The 25,852-nt window shown below is 35.1% G+C and overlaps 1 protein-coding gene across 1 annotated transcript; it reads right to left on the bottom strand.

Moving 5' to 3' along the window:
* Positions 1–1,011: 1,011 nt before the first annotated feature.
* unpg (homeobox protein unplugged) lies at positions 1,012–20,064 on the bottom strand. Its single transcript, XM_003706318.3, has 3 exons — positions 18,145–20,064; positions 15,779–16,090; positions 1,012–3,099 (listed from the first exon to the last, which is right to left on the bottom strand). Exons 1-3 carry the CDS (start codon positions 18,419–18,421, stop codon positions 2,342–2,344), a joined length of 1,347 nt encoding a protein of 448 aa, XP_003706366.1. The 5' UTR covers positions 18,422–20,064; the 3' UTR covers positions 1,012–2,341.
* Between the last annotated feature and the right edge of the window lie 5,788 nt (positions 20,065–25,852).

Here is a 25,852-nt window from a genome sequence, read left to right as displayed (position 1 = left end):
GTTGGGGATTTGGAGATTTGGGGATTTGGAGATTTGAGGATTTGGGTATTTGGGGATTTAGGGATTTAGGGATTTGGGGATTGGAGAATTTGTAAATTTCTGGAAATTAGGAATTTTGGAATTTAGAAATTTGGGAAATTAGGACATTGGGAAATTGGGAAATTTGGGAAATTAGGATATTGGGAAATTGGGAAATTTGGAGATTTAGGGATTCTGTAATTTAGGTGTTTGAGGATTTAGGGATTCTGTAATTTAGGTGTTTGAAGGTTTAGGGATTCGGTGATTTAGAGATTCAGTGATTTAGGAGTTAATACGTTTAAGGGTTTACAGATTTAGCAATTGTGTATTGTAGAGATTTGGAGATTTAGGGTTTCAGGAATTTAGATATTCAAAAATTTAGAAATTGGGTGAATACAGAATTAGGGGATCGAAATTTATGATCTTAATTCAGAAACAGATCTTAGAAATTTAGAAATTCAATGATTTGTAGAAATCATAAGTGGTAATGTAGAAATTCGGAGAAAATCGGAAATGTAGAAATTTCAGAGTTTTGTTTAGTTAGCTCTCGAAAACTTGAAAATTTAAATATGCCTCTTCTACTATCTTTCTATTAACGCACCCCAATAAGTGCAATCCACCCTCTTCTGTCCGAGCCCGTTCTAGTATTTAATAATGTCAACATTCCAGAAAAGAATAGGTATCAACTCAATCGTCCAATAAATCAACGTAACCTCAAAGTCGGATCACTTACCTTCGAACCGCTGGGAATTAAAGCACACTCCTGGCAGAGTGACGACCTGAAATAGACGTCGACAAGCATAGGACATAGAGAACGCGTTTAATTCGCCTTAACCCGCGGATGAATAATGAAGCTGAGAGCCTCGAGTCGTTTGATCCATAACTCTCAACTCCGGGAATTGCGAACGTTTTCTGCTTTGTAATATCGAAGTCGCGGGAAATAGGGCTAGGAGTCTATATGGCATGGTGTGTAATTCAGATACACTCACTGTATTCCACATGATACTCGCACGTTTTATTGCCCTCTCGATATACACTTCAGCCGGTCTTCCGCTTCATCGCTGCTTTGATGCAGCTGCAATAATCGCACGCTCGATCGATAGAATATATCGCCGTAACATAGCACTCGTTGGATAGAGCGGAGTCTCGCTTAACGCAGGCAAATTATCTACAAGTACACGACCTATGACGAACGAAACTGTCTAGGTACGCTGTATGCGAAAGCTATTTACAGAGTTCTACCTACGATCGAGACGCTTATTTACATCGATTGATCTCGATTGCGATAGAAAATCAGGCGATTCCGGAATTACTTGATCGGAATGAGTAGAGAGGGGTTGGTGGGTGATCCGATCATTAGTTACAATTACATCTTTTAAGACCTTGGACTTAAGGGACAATTAATCACTTAAGGTCATATCTGAATGTTTAAATATTTGCTTTATAGTTTCAGGCTCTATCTGAGTTATCCCATCTTTAAGAATCAGTCTCAGTAATTAATTTTATGATTTAAAAACTAGTTTGGGTTTCCTTGCATTATGATCATTTGCAGCTTATGATACTATTGGACGACAAGTTTTATGTTGGATGACAAGCTTCAACAGAAGTCTGTTTTTCATATAATTGTCCATGCAACTACACATGGTTTGATTGAAATAATTTTATCTTTCCATAACTAAATTTTTCTGATCGAACATTTAGTTAGATTGTGGCCTTACATTTGTGTCGTCAGACTTGAAATTTAATTGTATTGGACATGTCATTCAAGTTCGACAAATGCGACCTATATATCAATGTTACAAGACAGAATTAAAATTGAATTCCGATTTTAAGTTTGCCTAACTCGATTGTACACGAATGCCAACCTTGTACACGAATCAAAATGCGAAATGGTTTAACATGAATTTGGATCTTCATCCAATTTTTATGTAAACCCAATTTGAATATTTGCCCCAAATTTTATTTAACTGCAATTTACTGCTCCAATTTCCATTTAACTGTGAACCTTTGCTCCAATTTTCACTTATCTACAATTTAAACGCTAGCTGCAATTTTCATATATCTGTAATTTAAACTTGTGCTCCAATTTTGTTTCCGAACCCGCAATATCACTTCACAAATATTTAAACATTCGCAAGAGCACTCGAGTAACAAAACACTAATTGCTCGAATCACCTACCAATCTTCACCCAACATGATCGCTTCCCTCACCCTAATCAAAGATACACCATGTCTACCCACACTAGTCTCCGAAACCGTTCAAAGAATCACGAATCATCATGATCCTTCAAGTTCGAGTCCACGGTTCACCATATACCGTTCACTACCTGCCGGAAGAGCTGAGTCCACCTCGATGAGAGGGCACGGTAAAGGCCCTTAGGCCAACTCCGACTCCAATTCCGACCCCGCTGTTCAGAGGGCTTTGCACCTGTCCACTTAGGTTGATCGACGAGTTGACCAGTCCCAGAGCATCGCCCAGAACCGAGGATGACGTGCTGGACGCCGGACTCTCGCTATTTGGCCTGACTCTCGGTGGCCTGGCACACTTCTCCAGATGGTGATGATGAGATCTCACGGCGAGTCGACTGACGTGCACTGGAATAGGGACCACGATTCTGGTTCCACTTCCGGAATGTTGTCCGGCAGTTCCGTTGTGTCTGCTGGAAGCACCAGCTGCCGCCATGCTGGTTGCACCGGTACCGACACCTCCTCCGCTCAAACCTGCCTTCACCCTCTTCCATTTGGCCCTCCGGTTTTGGAACCAGATTTTCACCTGGACCTCCGATAGCTTCAACGCGTGCGCGATGTGCGATCTTTCGGTCAAACTGAGATACTTTTTTGCGTGGAATTCGCGTTCGAGTTCTAATAATTGCTCTGAGGTGAAGGCGGTCCGTCTGCGTCGAGCTTTGTTGTTCGATCCACTTGTGGACGTGCCTTGACCGTTCTCGAGAGATCCTCCGGGACTCACGTTGCTGGATGCGTTGCTGGACATGGTGTCCGTGGGGTCGTGACCGTCCCCTACCGCGCTCAGTCCTCCACCCTCGTCCTCGCTGTCCGCGGAGGCGCGGCCATTTTCGGAACCTAAAAAGAAATGCACGTGATTAATTGATTGATTGATTTTATAAGGGCCTCGACTGCTATGATCATTGGCCAAAAATGCACGTGAAGAATTCGATTTTGCGGAATTTTTAGACTGTTGGGTTTAGTCTGGTCGATACGAATTATTTTCAGATAATTCTTTAGGTAATTCATACCTTCAATCGAACGTCGACTTCGAAGAATTGTCAAGTTTTTATTTATTGTGGAAGCGTGTAGAATTATATCATGAAAATTTATAGAGAAAATATGTAAACTCTGTGGCATGTATGAGGAAATACGTTATTCAGATTTCGTGAAATATGCAAAGTGGATGAATTGAAATGAGATCTTCAGAATAGAATTACAATATACACTTGCATGCAAAGTTTGTTAAATTTAACAGGTTGACTGTCGTGTCATTTGCGTACCTATAATTTTTTATAGAATTATTAATATTTGTATTTGTGTTAATTTCAATCAGAATAGTTCACCAGATGTATATTTGAAAGTTTCAGAAATCAAATTTTTAATCTTTTTCATATAGAATTGTATAAAAATACAAAAATTGTATTGTTCAGCATGTAGGGTTGTCAATTGAAGATTCACTAGGTTAATTATATTTATAATATATAATTACAATAATTACAATAATTACAAAACTATAATTACAATACCCTAGTTTTTAATATCCAATTTTCCTTTGTGGAAAGTTTTCCATTTTTCAATAAAATTAACCTCTTTTTAAGAAATTAAATATTCACAGAAAAATGAATATCTTCGTTAGATAAAAATTATTTCTTTATTCATAATCCAGTTTGAAATTTTTCTCAAAAAAATTGGTTCCTCCAAAAAATTGCTATCTTGAAAAATCTTATCAATACGTTAATTCATTCAAAAAATTTTTACTCGAAGCATCTCACGTGTTTGGTAAACGTTTCTTTATGGATTTTGTTACGTTAATGTTGGTAACGCGAGAGTTTCAGAACACCTGTCGACTCTATTCAGAAAGAAACTATCAAAGGGAATACGAGAGTGGAAGTCTTGAAATTAAAGAGGAAAACTAAGTCAAGTATACCCGAGATTTATTGAGATTTACTGGCACAACTACCGTTCTGTATAATTAGAAGAGTAAATAATAAAAGTATCATTACTTTTTTAAATACAATATCAGCTAAATTACGAAAGCATTCAGATTTATATTCGAGTGATGTCTGTGGTCTTCTTAAAAACTTACATGCTACAAAAATCAATTAACGATTACAGTTAAAGAATGAAACCATTTAATATGCCAAGTGGAATGACTCAATCATAAAACGTATGCTTTAAGTTCGAAACTTCACGATCTACAATTTTCCAGGTGTTCCGTGCTTTTCTTTTCCTTATTTACGATCTACCTATTCATCGTACGTTTACTTACACCATACTCCAACTTCGTCGTTTGTTGTATATTTTAACTACCGGCCGGATGAAATATTACAGGAATTTCAACGAAATGGCGTCCAGTTACAGGGAAATGAAAACTTTCTACAAGGAATACGGTAACAGAATGTAACTGCGACTGAATATTATTGATAATTCAGCACTGTAAGATCACGTCAGTTGCTGGCATTGTTTATGAAAGAAAATATTGATTATACTGCTTGACAGAGATATAAAAAGAACTCAACCCCTTTGGAACGTACCCTGCTGTTTCGAGAATGAGTGGTTTATTTACACGTTGCGGTATTTACGTAGTTTTCCGAAAATTTCTTTTATTTTCTCTTCTTTCGTGATGTTGAGAAAGTATTTCTGATACTTTATCGTATTAAAGACATTATTAATGTCATTGTCAAATTTTATCTGCATAATATTATTATTATTTGTGCATTATTTGCATGTTATTTATTATGTATATAGTATTTGTACATTATTTGTATATTGTCTGTATATTATTTATATATTATTTGTGCATTATTTGCATGTTATTTATTATGCATATAATATGTGTACATTATTTGTGTATTATTTTAATATTATTTATATAGTATTTCTACATAATTGTACATCATTATATCATGCAGAATTAATAACGAATAATTGCAATTATAGTACATCTTCCACCCATGATCTCACAGCAAGAATTAATTATTCATGCGTTGACACCAAAACTAGCAGTGTCCATAAATAAAACAAAAATAATGAATAAAGAGTGAAACATAAAATAGTACTGTCCCAGCAAAAATCGATACATATTTCTATAACATAACCTCAAAAAGCTGAAATTTAGGACATCGAAGGCAGTGAAGTTATTTTCATTCCTTCGACAGTTAAATGTTAAAGAAGCAATAAATGAATATTGCAAAAAGAACATGACGCGAAGAGGCCAAATATAGAAAACGAAGCTGGACGATCAATCGAAAGCAGCATAGAGCAATTTTAATCGAAAATTTCCTTCTTCAGAACCTAGATTACTGTAGAGTCCGGGTAATTGTAAAATGATCAACAGTATCGATACCGTTGAAACAGCAAGGTGATAGTTCACCTTGCGGTAATATCACGATAAATAAAACGATTCACCGTAAACGTAACTCCCTCTTAACAATCGCATCTAACTTCCCGGAAATTACAGAAGCTCTGTATTCCTCCCGGCTGTTCGAGTGTAGCGAAGGCACGTTAGAATTCCACGACGAAGTTACCACGAGGGAGTTTGATGCACTCGTGTGTTTATTAATTCAGGGAGTTTCGATCAAATCGTCCATAACGTTTCCGCGAGCGAAATGGACTTCGCGACGTTCCACGAGAATCCCACGGACAAACGTTCGGGCGTTGTCCCCTCTTAGTCTTTACACTTTCTGCAAGAAAACCAACTGATCGATTCCGTGAATCGTTACATCTCTATTCTGCTCTGTTATTTAAGGTAGTCATCGAAATTGTTTGATATCGCTGTTTAAAAGGGTGTCGAGTACTCGGGTATGATGTAGGCTTCTTTTGGATGAGGATACGTATTTGGTCATTTTTAAATGGACAAGTGGTTGTTATACACAAGTATGTTATGACAAGTATTTCATTTCTTATTTCCTAAATTTATGTTGTCTTTCGTAATTTCTAGATCTCCAAATTCTTGAAACCTAAAATCAATAGATCTCCAAATACCTAGATTCTTAAATTTCTATGTTCCTGAATTCCTAGATCTTCAAATCTGAACCTAGGTCTACGGTTATATAAATCATCAAATACCTACATTGTCGAATAGCTAAATCTTTAAATAGCAGGATTGGTAAATACCTAAGACATTAAATACCTAGCTCTCCAAATCTCTAAACCCCCAAATTCGCATATTCCTGTATACCAATATCTCCAAATACCTAACTTCCCAAATACCAAGATTGCCAAATACCTGAATCCCCAAATACCTATCTATTTAAACCCCTAACCTCTAATCTCCATCTACCAATATTTCCATACACCTAAATCCCCAAATACCTACACTCTTTTTCAACGTTCCATAATTCTGAATTCTCCAAATCTCTAAATCTCAAAAATACCTCTCCAAATGCCTAAACCTTGAAATGCATTGTTTTCACAATTATTACAAAAATATGCGGGATTGTCGATACAATTTCCAGGCTACTGTTCAGTAAGATGTTGGCCATTTGCCAAATCGAGGTTCGATACGGTTTCTGCAACCGTCGGAACGACCGCGATGCAGGCGAAACTATACATCTTCATGATATATCCCTGTCCGACGGACGTCTTGAAAAATAGAAACAGATGCACTTCCTTGGCAAGTTGGTCTTTTTACGACCCTACGTGGAAATAGTTTGTCATAGTTAACCGTCCTGTATGAGAAATTTCTTCTACTTTATATCGGCTCAACTAAAAGTCGTATGAATTTTAATGACAGACAAAAAGTCCAAATAAAAGAATTTTCAATCTATTCAACAAAATTTTATAATTTATTATTAAAATTTATATTGTAAGTTGAAATCTTCTGGACAAAATTTAATCGAGAAAACTTGAAAAAAATGTTAAAATAAAAATTAAAAAATTGCCACGTGAATGAAAGTATAAATATTTTCGTTTTCTTTTCATATATTGATTCACTCATTTGTTCATATTTTTTCTTTGTAAAAGAAATTTTCTTCTTATGGTTTGTGAGATAAATATTTATTCTTATAAAATTATTTAATGAATTACTATTTCATACGTTTAGAGGGAAACACGAGTAGAACATCAAGATTTTAAGACACAAGAGCTATACACCGCTAAAATAACTCAAAATGGAAAATATTTCTGTATGTAGGCCACTCGTTAAAAATTGAATCAATAATTCGTCAGGAAATCTCATTTCACCTGTTATCGATAATGTTGTCACCGAACTATAACCAATTTTATGTAGGACGACATATTTAATGCGGATCAGTTATTCATCAGTCAACTATCGGTGATCTAATTTTAAGAATCCGATTAAGTCGGTCTTCGATAGAAATTAGATGAACTCTTAAACCGGCAGTAAATCAATATAAGCCAAGAAAAGTCACCCCCGAAAACTGTTTCGAATCTTTTTATTTATGATCTTTTCATTTTGGGAAAACAGTTAACCGTTGAACTGTAACTAAATATTTACAGATGAAGTGATCAAATTAGATGAAGATGTCAGTTTCAATGTGCATATCAAAAATTTGGTAAATGAATTAGAGTAACTTATTTGTTAAAGCAAGGATATTCTCTTTAGTAGTTTATTAATCGTTAAAGTGGTGAAATTAATGACGATGTTATTTTTAATATTGGTATCAAAAATTTGGTACATGAATTAGTGCAATTTATTTGTTGCAAGGGTATTTTTTAGTGGTCCGCAAACTGTTAAAGTGGTAAAATTAATAACGCTGTCAGTTGTATTATCTTACCATAAAAAATTGGGTAAATGAATTAGAACAACTTATTTGTTAAAGCAAGGGTATTTTTTTAGTAGTCCATAAACTGTTAAAGTGGTGAAATTAATGACGCTGTCAGTTGTACTATCTTACCACCAAAAATTTGTTAAATGAATTAATGCATTTTATTTATTGCAAGGGTATTTTTTAGTAGTCTATTAACCGTATCGATTAAGAAGGGTCCGCTTCTGGTCATGTTGTTGCGAGGGGACAGTTTTTTTTTACAGAATTTCGGATCTCTTTAGGTATAACAACTCGAAGAGATCCTCCCTTGTCGTGTCGATCGCCACAGGGTTCGATGGGCAATGAATGAGAAAAAATCTGCTGAAATTGCGAAAAAAATACGGAATCGAATTATCTTTTATAGTTTATCGTCGGGAGGGTATTAACCCTTATCGACGATCTTTTTCGAAATATTATTGGAGGTGGTAATAGTACTAAATATTGGTATTGACATTGGTATTGGTGTTATATTAGTATTCGTATTGATGCTGATATTAGAATTGGTATTGGCATTGATATTGATATTGGTACTAGTATTGAGATTGAGGTTGGTACTGGTACTGAGTGCTGATGCTGGTACTTTGTATTAGTCCTAGTATTTAATATTATTCATATTGATATTGGAATTGGTACTAATATTGAGATTGATATTGGTACTAGTATTAAGTACTGATGTTGTATTTTGTATTAGTACTAGCATTTAGTATTAGTATTGATACTAGTACTGGTACTTAATATTAGTATCGATATTAGTACTAGTACTTAGTATTAGTACTAGTATTATTTGTATTTTTAGTATTAGTATGATTTAGTACTAGTACTAGTATTTAATACTATTATTTAGTAGTACTAGTATATTACTAGTATTAGTACTAATATATTACAAAACACTAGTATTACTATTGAAATTGATACTTGTATTAATACAAATATTTGCATTATCAATTTTCAAACATTCTGACATTAATATTGGAATAGGTATCAGTACTCATGTATATATTAATATCGATAACGATTTTGGTTTTCCTATTATTAAACAGTACTGTATTATTAAATGCCAACTTCATATAAATAAAAATAAATAAAAACTGTATAACGTTTCACACACAGAAAACGATCTTTCTACTTAACCTCAAAGAAGATCCTATACAATATGGCGACGTATGCAACATTAGAATACCAAACAATTATTTATAAAAATACTTTAAATCGTCAAAAAGAAGAAAGTAGGTGGAAAGAAGCATAATACATTTGTCAATTGAACTCCATATAAGAGATGGCAGGTTTTCAATTGATTTTCGATCTTTATCAAACGTGACGTTGTATTTAAATCATACATCAATCACCGTCAACGTATCATTACGTGGTTTCCTTTAAACACGCCAATGTGCACGGAGTTCTTCGAGGTGCTATAAATTCTCTGGACGACAATTGGAACGACGTCTGTGACGAAGTTCTCATTGAGTGCTCCGCGAAAACCTTTTCACTGAATAATTTCATTTAACCCGCGATCGATTCGTCATGTTCAATTTTATTTATATTCGTAAGATTCGACCCGTTTAACATTTGATTAGCGTCATTAACTAATTCATCAGCTGTGGCTGCCGGGTCTTAATGAAAGGAAACTCTTCATTCTTAAATTCGTTAATGGGTAATTTCATATTGGTGGAAAAAAATTGAATTAAGGGATTGTAATAATAGCGTGGTGGAGTTGTGCGATTGAGATTAGGAAGGTTGGGGTTTTGGGGTTTTAAGAATTTGGAGATTTAGGGATTTGGGGATTTGGGGATTTGGAGTGTGAAAATTTGGAGATTTGGGGATTTGGGGATTTGGGGTTTTGGGAATTTAGGAACTTAAGAATTTGGGAATTTGGAAATTTGTGGGTTTGGAGATTTGAAGATTTGAAGGGTTTGGAGATTTGAAGATTTGAAGGGTTGGAGATTTGGAGATTTAGGGACTTGGGGATTTGGGGATTTGGGGATTTGGGGATTTGGGGATTTGGGGATTTGGGGATTTGGGGATTTGGGGATTTGGGGATTTGGAAATTTGGGGATATAGGGATTTGAGGATTTGGGAATTGGAGAATTTGTAAATTTCTGGAAATTGGGAATTTGGGAATTTGAGAAATTGGAAATTTTGGAATTTCGAAATTTGGGAAATTAGGATATTGGGAAATTGGGAAATTGGGAAATTGACAAATTGACAAATTGAGAAATTGAGTGTTTGGGAAATTCGAAAATTCGAAAATTAGGGTTTTCGGAATGCTAAACGTTAAAAGTTTAGAAATTCGAAATTTGGAAACCTAAGCAGAAACGTAGAAATTTGATATCTAAAATCATAGGAAATTTTGAAAATTTGAAAACGTAGAAACTTTGCAAATTCGTAGATTTATCAATTTAGATATTTAAACTTATTGAAGAAACCTAAAAGTTAAAAATTTGAAAATTTAAGAACAGAAAAATTAGAAATTTGTAAGTTTAAGAACAGAAAAGTTAGAAATTTGTAAGTTTAAGAACAGAAAAGTTAGAAATTGTAAAAAATAGAAGCTCAAAAATGCAACAGATAAAGAACACGAAAATTTCGATCAGTTAATGCATTCATCAGCCATATTAAAAGGAAAATTTCATTCCATGAAATTTCATTCATGACAGTCTTCCAGAGTTAATTACTATGCTGTTTGTCTGACATCTGAAACATTATCTGCGAGCTTCTATCAAGTAAAACCATCAATTTAACGTGATTCATTCATGAATTCACTTTTCCGTAAACGAAGAATCACGATTAGAATTTCATTAGCGGGATAGAGTTCGTTTTAAGATTCACACGGCAATTTCCTCAATGGATTATTATGAAATCAATACATTTACTTAACTAATGGAATCAAATTTAGAATTCTGAAAATAAAGGTGATCTTCATGAATTTATTACAAACTATTATTAAATAAATCATTATGTGTTCAATACTTCATATCAAATTTTTATAGCTTCAAACAAGTATTTCTTTTATTCAAGATCAGGTACCGCTATTTAGAACGAAAATTCATAATGAATATTTTAAGAGTTTCTTTATAATAAATTCGCAAAAATCATGTTATAATAATAACAACATAATTAATAATAATGGTTTGAAGATTGGGAGTGGTCAATTTTATGAGTAACTATAATCGAGGACATACATTAATTAAAATGTCAAACGGTATTTTATTTGATTCATGAACGAAATTGTTAGTTAGTAGATTTTTAATCTTGTTAATTTCTCAAACTTGTTAATTCTTAAGATCATGGGTTACAAATAAACGTGTTCATTTATTAGTCGTATTTAAAATGATTTATTTATCTTTTTCATTGACTGTTAATTCTTAAGGGGGTGGTTTTACCCATTAAAAACTCGCAACTCAAGATAAATGAAAAATGTTTCTGTATTCGGCTCAAAAGACTTTCTAATCTAATACAAACTGGAGGAAAATATTTCAGGTTACCTTTATTAATTAAAAGGTTACTATATTTCTCTGTAAGCCCTATACTGTTTACTACAGTAAAATAGGATTATTGTAGAATTTTTATTTCAGAAAGATCAAAGCTAGCTTCACTCAAAGAATCAATTGTTCATAATTTTAATAACAAGGCAATTGTCTTCTTAAATCAAGGAAACTCTTAAAATTGTGCTCAATATTTTTTCTAAAATTTCAGATCTCAAGATCAGATTGCAGATCAAGAATATGTTTCATGTAAGATATTTCAGAGTTCTTGTATTTTTATTATTTCCTATGCAACAACAGGGATGGTTGTCTTGCAATGAGTCCATCACGTTCACCTAATTATGAACATAAAACACTGAAGAACTTCCGAAGCATAAGCTACTAGGATCAGATTTGGATGGAACGTTTTGACAATCGTGGGCCAAGAATAGAGAGGGCAGGGGTCTCGATCGGTGTGATTCGTCGTAACGATCGGCACACCGGTTCGGCATGGTGCGTCATAAATGACCGATGACAGATTCCTCGAAGCCATTTCGTTGCGCATACGAAATCGCCTCGGTCGGCGGTACATCAATAAAAAGTGATCGGCTACGAATAAATGCGCGCGACTTCGTCGATCGTCCGTTCGCCCCCGCCGCCTTCGGAAATACGTGATCGGCGAGTTTCGACTTTCCATCTTCGATAGACCACCTCCTACCATTCTCGATATTTCCATCATAACTATCATTGCCTCTATTTATATTACACAACACAATTAGGGGTCAATAACCAGGCTCGTCATCTGGGGTCGGAACGAGGGGTGAAACATGGAAATCATTCTGTTCTCACGAGACAATTCTCTGTAGATTATTTTCATTCTGCTCTAATATACAGTTTGGATTAGATCTATATTTTTATATTTATTTAGATTAGAGTATATTTTATTTAGATCTACATGTATGGGTGTTGTATCGTGATGATGTCTATATTTCCTAATATTTTGCAAACATCATTATTATCATATTTCATAGAAAATGTAATGTTGGTGGTGTTGTTGTGGAAGTTCAACGTACACTGTTGTTTAGCAGAAATTGTTTCAAAAGAAAATCTTTAATTAGGTGGCTCCAATAATATGATCACCTACTGTACTGTAGGACGCACTAGGTGCGTCGCATAAGAGTAGACTTGAAAATGCAATGATTCAAAATCTGCACAAAATATTGAATGTAACGAAATATACAGAATGTGCCAATAAACTTATACATCAATATTAACAAAAAAAAAACCAGGCAAAAATATTAAGTAACTTTACTGTTGATATGTAAATATACTGAATATGCAAAATAATGTGAAATCATCCTCACTGTGTTTTGTATATTAAATTGTATATTAAATTGTATATTTTGTATATTAAAATGTTTTTTTAATGCAAAATGTGTATTTTAACTCTGTATTTTAATAGTAGTATTCATAAATTTTTCAAAAGCACAAGAAATAAATATTCGCACAAGAATAAACTTGACTCTATAATCACGTTTGATGAACAACATTATTAGTACGAACCAATCGTCAATTACTGTGTGGTATACTTTCGAAGAAGAGAGGAACAATAAATTGTACGAAATGAGAACGAAAAATGATTAGTAAGCAAGCAGCGTATCGCGTGACTTGGTAGATTCGTGATCAGCGTTCATTAAGTTGAATATTGTTGCGAGCAATTATAATTATAATTTTCAGCGACAGATAATACAAAATTTACAAGCCTCGTCATGTTCTCTGTTTTATCTCATCGGTTCCAAACGCGGAACTTTTGGAAAACTTTCTCATACTTGCAATATCATTTCGTTATAACATGGTGGGAGAATATGATTGAGAGTACTTGCAGAAGATAATTATTTGTGTTTCAGATAATCAATATAAAATGATATATCAAATTGAGTATGTTAAATTTATTTGGTTTACTTGAACTACATGACTTTACATAACCTAACTACATAACCTAACTACATAACTTAACTACATAACCTGACTGCATAACCTAACTACATAACCTAACTACACAACCTGACTATATAACCTGACTACATAACCTAATTACATAACCTGACTATATAACCTAACTATATAACCTGACTACATAACCTAACTACATAACCTAACTACATAACCTGACTACATAACTTAACTACATGATCTGACTACATAACCTAACCACATAACCTGACTACATAACATAACTACATAACCTGACTACATAACATAACTACATAACCTGACTACATAACCTAACTTCATAACCTGACTACATAACCTGACTACATAACCTAACTACATGATCTGACTACATAACCTAACCACATAACCTGACTACATAACCTAACTACATAACCTGACTACATAACCTAACTACATAATTTGACTACATAACCTGACTACATAACCTAACTACATAACCCAACTACATAACCTGGCTACATAACCTAACTACATGATCTGACTACATAACCTAACCACATAACCTGACTACATAACCTAACTACACCCAACTACATTAATTACCAAACAAATATTTGGTAGCATAAATACTTCATTATGCAAGATTTTTACGTTCAATACCTATATTAGGGTATCTTTTCATCACGAAATAATTAAAAAATGTGATTATACCTTACATAATGAACATAAACCACGTGATCTAGTTCAACTATCACAGTTAATTCAACCATCATAGTAGTTCACCTAATATAGCTGAAACAACATGTGATATCATAAAAGCCTCACCACTTGAAAAACCTTACCAAAAAGCCTCACCACTTCGAGTTGAAAATTCGAAGCGAATTTTTATCGCCTTCAAAGAGATGACTAAATTCAAACCTTTTTCACGCTTTCCCCATAAGGGTAAGAAAAGAAAATAAAGGAGCAATCTACAGCTGTGCTATCCAAGGTACGCGAATCGAAAAAAATCGCAATGGACACTTAAAGATTCCAGGAGCGTATCCTCCGCTACGGTCGCAGAAGCCACGAACGAAGCCGGCAAAGGACCCGAGAGATACACAGTAGCGTGCATAAATTAGAGTCGCCCCAAAGTCGAATCTCGCACGGTCGCACACACGCGTCCACGCACACCTGTGACATTCCGTGAGCACACGCACGGTTTACGTGCGTGGATACGGTACACGTCGATTCCTGGCCGAATTTCAAACGCTCGACGAACGGACCATTCGACGAAGAACCCTTGTTCCTCGAACGCAGGAACGTCGCACGGGAAATTTCTTCGATCTCCCTGATAATTCGTCGATTATACTTTTCCGGTGAATCGATGCTCGATAGGACGAACGGAGAAATTTTTCTAATGAGCTTTTTTTTCGTGAGGTAGTGTCATTGTGAATTTAAAATAGGAACAGCGGATGCTGCGCCCGCACAAGGTAGTACTCGCATCTATGTGTCTAGTTAAGAATGTATGTATGCATTTAATAAAAAATGCATATATGCATGTATTTAGTAAAAAATGTGTCTATGTATGTATTTAATAAAAAGTGTATATATGTATGTACCTAATTAAGAATGTCTGTACGTATGTATTAAAAAAAAAATGTGTACATGTATGTATTTAATCAAAAATGCATGTATGTTGGTATTTAATAAAAAATGTATGTATGTATGTATTTATTAAAGAATATATGTATGTACTTAATTAAGAATGTATGTACGTGTGTATTTATTAAAGAATATATGTATATACTTAATTAAGAATGTATGTACGTGTGTATTTAATAAAAAATATATGTATGTATGTATTCAATGAAAAATGCATGTATGTATGTACGTATTTAATCAAAAATGTATGTATGTATTTAATCAGGAATTTATTCAGAATGTGTATACATGTATCTGTTAGTTATAAATTAGGTCTCCTGTTGCAAGTTGTATTTAAATACAACTAAGATACATCAAGTGTTTGACTCACAAAGACCTAATCACAAGAATAATTTACTCAAAAAATAAAAGAAAAATGTACACCAAGTTTGATTCACAAAATCCAGCAAATTACTATCTATTCACAAGAGTAATTTACTCAAAAAATAAAACTAAAATGTACACCAAGTTTGATTCACAAAATCCAGCAAATTACTATCTAATTACAAGAGTAATTTACTCAAAAAATAAAACTAAAATGTACACCAAGTTTGACTCACAAAATCCAGCAAATTACAACCTAATCACAAGAATATTTTTCTTGAAAACTAAAATAAAAATTTGTTCAAATAAAACAGAAAGAAATAAAGAAGATAAGAAGAAGAATGTCACCTTGTCTGGACTTGGAGAGATCATGAGCAGGAGATGCTGGAGAATCGATGCTGCCATCATCTTCGCTATCCGTGAAGCTGGTTGAACCACGATGGTTCGTAGCACGCTGACAAGCAACCGGATAAGCTGCACCCTGAAGATGATTAGTTCCCGTACCCAGATGCTGCGATAATCGACTTTGGTAGAGATCCTGGTGCGACGGATAACTGGCAGAGGTATGCGCTGGTAACATCGGAACACCGGAAGTCCCGCCGCTACCGTACATCCGCATTGGTAGCCATGCACCGTATAAACCGAGTGGCATACCAAAACCTGGAGAATCGAGCGTTAATTAATGTTTCGTAAATTGGTTTACGTTGTTCGCTCGTAATTTTAACTTGACAGTGGGAATTAATTATAATTGCATTTGGGAATGTGACTTGTTAAAATAACATTTAACATTTTGATATTCGAGGAATCTATGACCCTTGCAAGCTTATCTTCTTTCGTACTTAACGGAGATTAATTTTCAAATTAGTAAATAGTGATTGTGTTATAGAATGGATAAAAATAGACTTGTTAAAAATATGACGAGGGTATTAAAAATTAAATGATATCAAGATTAGCTGACAGTATTTGTTCAATACGTTAGGAGATGGCGATAAAAATTATACATCTCAAGATTAGATAACAGTACATGATAATCAATGTGTTATGCTTTATGCCGCAATTGTATTAATAATTAGGTAAATCAAGATTAGGTAACAGTATCAAGGTGTTAAAATTTACGTGAAAGCGCAGATGTGCGAGTAAACGATATAATACATATACTGAAATTAATTTACAAATAATAAGTGTTTAGTAACAGCAACCAGTAGGCGGTTTAAAAAATCTTGTCCAACAGTCATCATAAAGTTTAAAAAATTGACTAACAGTAAAAATGAAATATTTGATAGTACAAATGAAAAGTTAGTACAAATGAAAAGACTATTAATAACCAAGGTAATCGATATTTAATTCATCTTACTATCCTTTGATCCTGCGCTAGAAATATCACTATAGCGATATTTTATCGAATAAATCGGGAAACACTTCCTGTCTACGATTCAAATATCCCTCTATTTCTGTGAATGAAACGACTACTATTTCGATCAAGAGTTTCATTCAAGTTTCTCATAATCTTCCGGTGCTAAATCGAAACGACTGTACATATAATATAAACTGGATATTGTAAATGAATGAATGATCAAATTAAGTATATATAATATTTCAATTAGATTAACACGAATTCGGATGATCGTAAGATGATGTAACTTTTAGGATGACGTTTAGAACGAGACTTATTTTAAGAAGAAGATTTCATCCCGCGACGAAAGTAGGACGTGTAGGAATTAAATTATGCAAGGTACATCCGGCACCTGCAATATCCGAGAACGAAAAGACGATTGTAAAATATGTAACTGAGATTAACTATTGAAAAAGTGCAGTCAGTCGCTTTTTGACATTAACGAGATTGATGCGACATATTGCAGTCTGCGGATATAGAATTGAGACACGAATTATGATTTTTAAATCGTGGGAATTGATAAGTGGATTGTAATGTTTTTCAGCTGATTTTTAGTTGTAATTTTGTTCATATAAAAATTATTAGAATTAAGTATTATTTGTATTTATTTCCTCCGAGGAAACACTTTGGGTGGTAAAATAAAGTCTTCGAGTCCTAAGGGTAAAATTATCCCTTTAAATTTAATTGAAATAATTTAGAGTTTATTTAGGTACAATTGCCAATAGATTGTTTTAAATTTTTTGTAATTACATGTTAGTTCTGTTATTATATTTGTAGATAAAATTTCGACAAAGCTGGACTTTTGTTCATTTTTTCGAGGGGTTGAAATATGACTATCACTGACATATTTCACTTGCAATTATCAAATGGAGATATAAAGTAATTTAATTAGTAGCAAACTAATTGTAAAAATTGTAAACTTCAGGATAAAACTGTAATTATGATCACACTTTATTATACAATTAATATTAAATTTCGTTATGAAAAGTTATGAAAATGAATTTTAAATCCAACTGCAAAGTTGTAAAAATTAACAATAAACTTGATCGTGGAAATATACCAAAATATAAAAATGTACTAAACATAAAATATACCAAAATGTATCAAATATAAAAATATACCTTAATTAACAAAAATGTACCAAAACTCAATTATAAAAATATAAAAGTTAATCTTAAATTTAATTTAAAATTTAAAAAATCGCAAGTGTTATTAAAATCGTGAAACAGAAAGAACCAGAGAAAAGAAACAGTAGGAATGGAAAGAGAGTACAAAATGGAAAGTAAGAAAACATTTCATGCATTTTTAAACATAAACCAACCAGGTGGTAGAGCGCTTGCCGCCGCAGTCGCCAGGTAGTGTCTCTGATATAGATATTCTCTATCTCTATCGGAATCCTCTTCGTTTTCATTCGTTCTTTCTCCTTGAGACGTTGCATCACAATTTCCTTTCTGTGCACCGCAATTTCCTATCAAACTTTCGATGGTAAACGGTTTTGGAGTTGGTCGACGTGTCAATTTCGATTCCGCTATCGATGACTCGAGTTCGTCGCTCGCTGATCCAACATCAAGTTCCGTTTCCTCTACGTTAGAATCCATTTTTGTCGATTCTTAAACGATGATTGATATCTTCAATGAAGTATAATCTTCACCATGATTCGTAAGAGATTTTTGCGCAAAGATCCTTCGGTCTTCAAAAAAAAGCCTGTTCTTTTTAAATCTTCAGTTTAATTGTTGTTTTAGAAAGTACAATGCTTTGCAATTATTATTTAACCACGGTGATTGATTTGGGGTGATTTTATGACTATGTAGTTTGATGTGAAGTCTTGCGAACTGTGAGGGTAAGATACAAAAACACTAGTTTTAGCAATGTACGATTTTTACCGAGAATATATGTTCCATTTACTTTAACTATTTTTTATAATACTAGTATTGCTCAAACTTAGTTTACGATAACAGTTTTTAATTTTAGTAGATCACGTTACGTCTAAGAGAAATCCCTAGAAGTCATTTCTTCCCAATGTAAGATATCTTTCATAGTCCTCAAACGCAGCTTTACTGCAACTCAATGCAGCTTGTGCAAACTTAATTCTAATCTAAATGTCACAATTCTCTTCTCCAACACAAGATCACATTTCCTTCAAAGAGTCGTTTTAATTCAGTATAGTCCACAGTAAATCAATTATCCAGGTTTCAAACTTCAACATTAATCAATGTTCCAAACTACTTATTTCTTGAGCACAGTCCGAACTTCCATACTCTACAATCCCAAAGTTCCCTCAATTGTAGCTTCTTCAATGTAACATAACTCACAACAAACTACCCCAGTCTGAAATTTCTTCGAACACCAAGAAAAGCATCAAACCACCAAGCATCGCTTTTTTAGCTAATCTCCATTTTTAATCTGAAGTCTCACAGTTTCAAACAGCTTGGAGTTACAATTTCTTATTAATCATAGTACTTTCAATGCAGAGATCGCAATCTACTTTTCATTCAATTTCGAATTTTTCTGAACTTCAATCTGTAGATTCAATTAAAAATCACAATTTTCTTCACAGCTGCACATAATCTGGATCTGTATTTCTCAGGTAGACGGTTATTGACTTCACGTACCAAATCTCAAACTTCCCAACTTTTCAGAACTTGTCTGAAGTCACATTTTTCTTCCAGCTCCAACTAGTTCAAACTTATATCTTTTACGTATATATAACATACAATCAACTATGAATTATTCTGAAGTCTAGTTCCAACTTCCTTCATAAGTCACATTCTTCTTCCAGCTCCAAATAGTCCAAACTCGTATTTCTCTTTCAGATAGATGTTGCCGGCTTAACACAGTCCACCAACAACTTCGATTGAATCTCACACTTGCAAACTTTTTTGAAATCCACTCTTCAGCTTCCTTCAGAAGTCACATTCACCCAGCTCCAAACAGCAGAGTCCGATATGTCTCTTCTAAATAGTTTTCCATCCGATGCAAATATCCAGCAACGTTAAATGTGGAATTGGTCGTGTCGATCAGCTCGGCTGATCAGAAATCCTCAGGTTCAAATCGCGGAACGAAGCACCACACGCGTGACATCAGACCCGATCGTTGCCATGCCGACAAACTGCGTGTTGCAACACGCGGGTTGGCTAGAGAGAGACACGATGCGAGATGCACGAGAAAAAAGCACGTGGAGAGGACCGTAGCTGGCACGAGTCGACGGGAAACTGTCGGCGGTCGGCGAGCCGCATTTCAATTGCTGGGCCGCGCCGACTCGCTGCGGTGTGGCAGCTGGCGTGGTCGCATAACCGCACAGACGCGGTTATACCGCACCGATGATTGGTCGTCGCGAGAGCCAACTGCGTGGTCGGACGCGCCTACCGATCCATGGACCGCCATCTTGCTGCTTTGGCCGCTTTTGTCCTTCCGTGTTCGCGATCCACCGCCAGCCACAATCCACCTCGGACCAAGGGTCAAATTTCAGGGCTTACATACATGTCCAGTCCCCATGGCGTCGATCTCCGGTTAATTACTCGTTCTATAGCTGGCCTGCTGCAATTGTATCGCTAACCGTACTACTTTTTACTACCCCTTCTGTTTTAGTCCCACTGTGCGGTTTTTGTCGGATGCCGGATTGTTGCGATGGGTTAACGGGTTTTGGGTGGGTTGCGGAGTTTGGTTGACTATGGGGTTTTAGAGGTCTAGTTTGGGAGGATGGTTGCGCTAGGACTATTGCGGAGTTTCAGTTGGTGAGAGAGAGATACTTGTGCTGAACTTGGTTGATTATGGGGTGGTTTCTAAAGGGTGGGATTTTAGTTTGAGATTAAGTGATGGTTGTGCTAAAACTATTGCGGAATTTCAGTTAATAAGAAAGAGATATTTGTGCTGAGTTGATGGTTCACTGTGGGATGGTTTTTAGACGGTGGGTTCTAGTTTGAGATGAGGTGATGGCTATCCTAGGACTATTGCAGAGTTTCAGTTGGTGAGAAGGAGATATTTGTGCTGAGTTTGGTTGACTATAGGGTGGTTTTTAGAGGGTGGGTTCTAGTTTGAGATGAGGTGACGCTTGTGCTAGAACTCTTACGGATTTTCAGTTACCGGGAAAAACATATTTGTGCTGAGCTTGGTTGACTTTGGGGTGATTTTTAGAGGGTGTATTCTAGGTGACGATTAAGTTGAGATGAGGTGACGGTTACCCTAGGATTATTGCGAAATTTCAATTAGTGAGAAAGAGATATTTGTGCTGAGTTTGATGGTTCACTACAGGGTGGTTTTTATAGAATAGGTTATAATTCGAGATAAAGTGACGATTGCGCAAGGGTATTGCGAGTCAATTGGAGAGCGGATGTGAAGGCTAAGTTTGGTGGTTGATGGTGTAGCGGACTCAGAGGGTAGATCATAACTTGATAAAAACTGTCGATTGCAGGTTTTCGATTAGTGAAAGAGATGCGGATGCTGAATTTGGTGGTTGATTATGGGATTCCTAAAGGATGATTTACAGTTAGAGGTAAAGTAAAATTTTGACTAGGTTGACATTGTTGCAAAGTTTCAATTGATGAGAACACTATTGTTGAATTAGGTGGTTGGTAATGGGGTAGTTTTTAAAGAATGGGTTATAGGTGGAGATAAAATAATGGCTATATTGCGTTAATTGCTGTATAACTTTAATTGATAAGACGTTGATTATTGTGTTTTGCGGTTGATGATGGTTTCTGGAAGACTATAGTCGTATATAAAATAAAAACTGGGTTAAGTTAATGTTATTAAGTGGAAAAAAATATCATAGTTTTGATTGATAATTGAACGATAAAACTGTGAGTAAAATAAATTTAAACAGTATCCTTATGTAGGTAAAGACGAAGTAGATAAGGATAACTCTCAGGTGGTCAGACAACGTTCCAACACTGGGTACAGTAAATTCACAGAACGCGTGACCTATAATTTCAATTTTCTTTATTAAATGTCTTAATTAATGCACCTCCTTTGGTTAAATTAACCATTTACTTTTAACCAAATCAAATTTCTATCATGCCTTAAACATGAGTATTATTCTACGACACTTATACATATTTTATAAAAGAGTGAATAATAGAAGATTTTGAACTTACAATTCTTTTAAAAATGATAACTCATTGCATTGTTAACTTGTTAACAAAAATAGCGAGTCACTAATGGACACACCTGATCATTCAAGTGTAAATATACAGATATACGGATTCAGGATGATGATTCAAGTTGTACTGCTCCAACTTTATAACTCGATGATAAATTGACAATGTGAAGATTTCATACAATCCAAACAATTGAATCGGTTAGCCGTGCATACACACCAATTCAAAGCTCTATTAAAATGTAATCCTTCCTCACTTTCCTTGACTTCTTCCATAAAACTTACAATAAGAAAACTTGCTTTCGATGAAAATATCATTACTTAATTTCACACGAGGAATTCTTGAAACAAAATTACACAATCAACTAACTAATCATCACTCCGATTTTCCAGAAGCCCGTCTTGAATATTCAACAGCAGTAATTTTACCAGCGACTATTTATAAACTTCGAAATCGTTGTTCCTGGAAAAGTTCCGTCCAATAAGATCCCCATCGAGCATTAACCTGTGCTTATAATCGACGTCGTTATTAGACCGGTGTGCAGCATCGGTCACGTGGGTGTATTTACGTCATAACGAGTATGCAAAGCGATCGGCGTTAACGAGCCAGCTCGCTTTCATCGCGCTGCGTACGTTTACCATAAGCCCACCAACCGTGTCCCGTGTATTTTTATCGTTCTCTGCTCGCGAACGCCGGCGATGAACGTGTTTCCCATTAGGTAGCCTCGCCGTGCGACACCCCCGCATCACGGTTCTTTAACGAGCGCGTTTATCCGCTCGATCTTGGCGCGAGCCAATCCACTTGCAGGATAATGATGTATCCTTCTCGGTGTCAATCCGCTCGGCGTCATCGAGATTGCGCTCGCTTAACAAGCTACATCCGTCGCGCACTTTCGAACCTTTTCTTCGCCTTTCTTCGGCGTCGATCAGCTACTTGATGGGCGATAGGGTTATTTCGGTGCTTATATGTTAAAATTGATGCTAAATAAATTGATATTAGGACTGGATAGTTTTATGGCGAATAATAGTGTTTGTTTAGATTACGAATAGGATATACTGGTTAGGTTAGGAATAGGTTAGATAGGTTATAGGTTGAGGGAAGTTTGTCAAGTTCTTGGACGATTTTAGGGAGAACTTGAGAAAGGGTTGGATGGGGAGAGTCTAAGGAAATTCTGGAGGGAGTTTTAATAAATTCTGAGAAGATTGTAAGGTGGATCCTAGGAGATTTAAGATGAAATTTAGAGGGGTTCTAGGGATTTAACATAAAACTTAGGGGAGATCTAAGAATGTAAAATAAAAATTTAGAGAGTTCTAGGAGATTTAAGATAGAACTTAGGGTGGTTCTAGGGGATTTAAGGTAAAACTTAGGGGAGTCCTAGGGGATTTAAGTTAAAATTTATGGGAGTCCTAGGGCATTTAAAGTAAAACTTAAGGGAGTCCTAGGGATGTAAAATAAAATTTAGGGGAGTCCTAGGGATTTAAGGTGAAACTTAGGAGAGTCCTAAGGGATTTAAGTTATAACTTAAAGGGAGTCCTAGAAGATTTAAAATAAAACTTAAGGAAGTCCTAGGGGATTTGAAATAAAACTTAAGGGAGTCCTAGGGAATTTGAAACAAATCGTAAAGGAATCCTACGGACTTAAGATAAAACTTGAAGGAATCCTAAGGGATTTAAGATAGAACTTAAGGAGATTCTAGGGAAATTAAGAATATAAGGTTTTGAGTAGAATTTCAAGAAATCATAAATAGAATTTACAGAGATTCCAGGAAGAGGTTTCAGGATTCTACATAAAGATTCTAGGATTCTAAATAAAAATTGGATAATTCTGAAATTCTAGGAAGAACCTAGGATTCCTGGGAGAAATACTAGAAATCCTATGGAAGTTCTAGAGAAATTCTAAGAACCCAGAAAGCGATTTTAGAAAGATCCTAGGAAGAATCTAAACAGATCCTAGGTAAATCTTAATAAAATTGAAAAATTCTCGTGCCAGCATAAAAATCCTTAGGTCTTCTCTAAATTTTCCTAGAATTTACTTATTAGATTTATGGTAAATTTGTGATACGAAAGATGGATGTATGAAACTTGAATATACTCGGAATTTAAACATAATATTGCAGTCTGCCTTTTCAAACTATTATGACAATTTAATGAGTACAAATAAGTCAATGTCCAAAGAAGAAATAATAATACTACCTATACCATTAGTGTTTAATACCAGAAAGAGGAAGAATTAATACAACTATAATTTCTCTTTCATCATAAAGAACCTCGCAGCAGATTAACCAGTGTCTTCTCTTTGTAGGCGTTTCCAAGTTGGCTAATCGGTACATCACGCTAATAGTGACGCTATTTCGGCACTCGTTAACGCGACACGGGTCTAATTGAGCCTTACAGGATCTAAAGTTAAACGGCTGGTCGTTATATAAAGCGCAAGGCCATATATCTTCGAGCTCGTTGCAAGCAAAACCCTTTAACAAAGTTCAAAAAATAAAACAGGACATTCTATCGCGAAGTTTCCCGTCTTTTTCGTGCAACAATGTACGAAAGCTACCATTTTATACTAGGATATTCTAATAGCTTTCAAACACCGCGAACGAGCTTCTTTATGAGCGGTTGTCAGCAGAAGTTTATCGTGCGAGGAAACAGCCTTGACAAAAGTTGCGAGTGTAACGACGAAACGAAAACGAGTATCGACCGGAAGTACCGAAGCACACGGAGGCTGACAAAGTGCCACTTAACGGGTTGTAAAGATACATGAAAGCGGAGCACTACAAAAATTGCGAAATGATCTTTCAGTGGAAAACGTAATTAAGGTTCAGTGCTTTCAAATTTTAAATTTAGTGGTTGAGCTTGGAGGTATGTTAGGAAAGTTTGGGTTTGGAGATGGAGTTGCAAGTTTGGGAATTTGGGGAGGTGGAGGAATGGAGAGATGGAAAGATGGGAGTTTGGGATTTAGGGATTTGAAGATTTGAAGATTTGAGGATTTGGACATTTGGAGATTTGAAAGTTTGAAGATTTGGAGATTTAGGGATATGGAGACGTGGAGATTTGAAGATTTGGAAATATGAAAATTTGGAGACTTAGAGGTTTGGAGACGTGGAGATGTGGTGATGGGAATTTGAGAAGGTGGAGTGATGGAGAGATGGAAATTTGAGGATTTGGAATTACGGAAAGGTGGAATTATGGAAATTTGGGAATTTGGGCAAGTGGACAATTTGAGAGTTGAGAATTTGAGGGGTTGGAAGGTTTGAAATGTGGAAATGTGAAAATTTGGAGGTTTGAGGATTTAGGAAGATGCAGAGCTGGGAATTTGAGGATTTGGAATTATAGAAATGTGGAAATATGGAAATTTGGGGATTTGGACAATTTGGAAATTTGAGAGTTGAAAATTTAAGGGGTTGGAGTCTTTGAAGTGCAGAAATGTGGATATTTGGGGATTTGAGGATTTGAGAAGTTGGGGAACTGAGAATTTGAGAATTTGGAATTATAGAAACGTGGACATATGGAAATTTGGGGATTTGGACAATTTAGAAATTTGAGGGGTTGGAATCTTGGAAGAGTAGAAACGTGGGAATTTGGGGATTTGAGGATTCGAGAAGCTGGGGAACTGGGAATTTGAAAATTTCGAATTATAGAAACGTGGAAATATAGAAATTTGAGGATTTGGACAATTTGGAAAATTGAGAGTTGAGAATTTGAGGGGTTGGAATCTTTGAAATGTGGAAATGTGGAAATTTGAAAAATTAGGGAATTTGAGAGTTCGATAATTAGGAACTTTTAAATTTTCAAACTTCTAAAGTTTGGAAAATAAATAAAATAAATTTTGCAATTTAAAATTTCAAAAATCTTTTAATTCACAAATTTAGTTTCATCAACAGGGAAGCTTGAATATTAAAAAATTCACTTTTCCAACTAAAAAATTCGCCAATTCAAA

Source organism: Megachile rotundata, chromosome 9, assembly GCF_050947335.1.
Source record: "Megachile rotundata isolate GNS110a chromosome 9, iyMegRotu1, whole genome shotgun sequence".
NCBI classification, from domain to species: domain Eukaryota; kingdom Metazoa; phylum Arthropoda; class Insecta; order Hymenoptera; family Megachilidae; genus Megachile; species Megachile rotundata.
The sequence above is the reverse complement of the archived record's forward strand: the minus strand, read 5'-3'. Positions and strand labels throughout refer to the sequence as shown.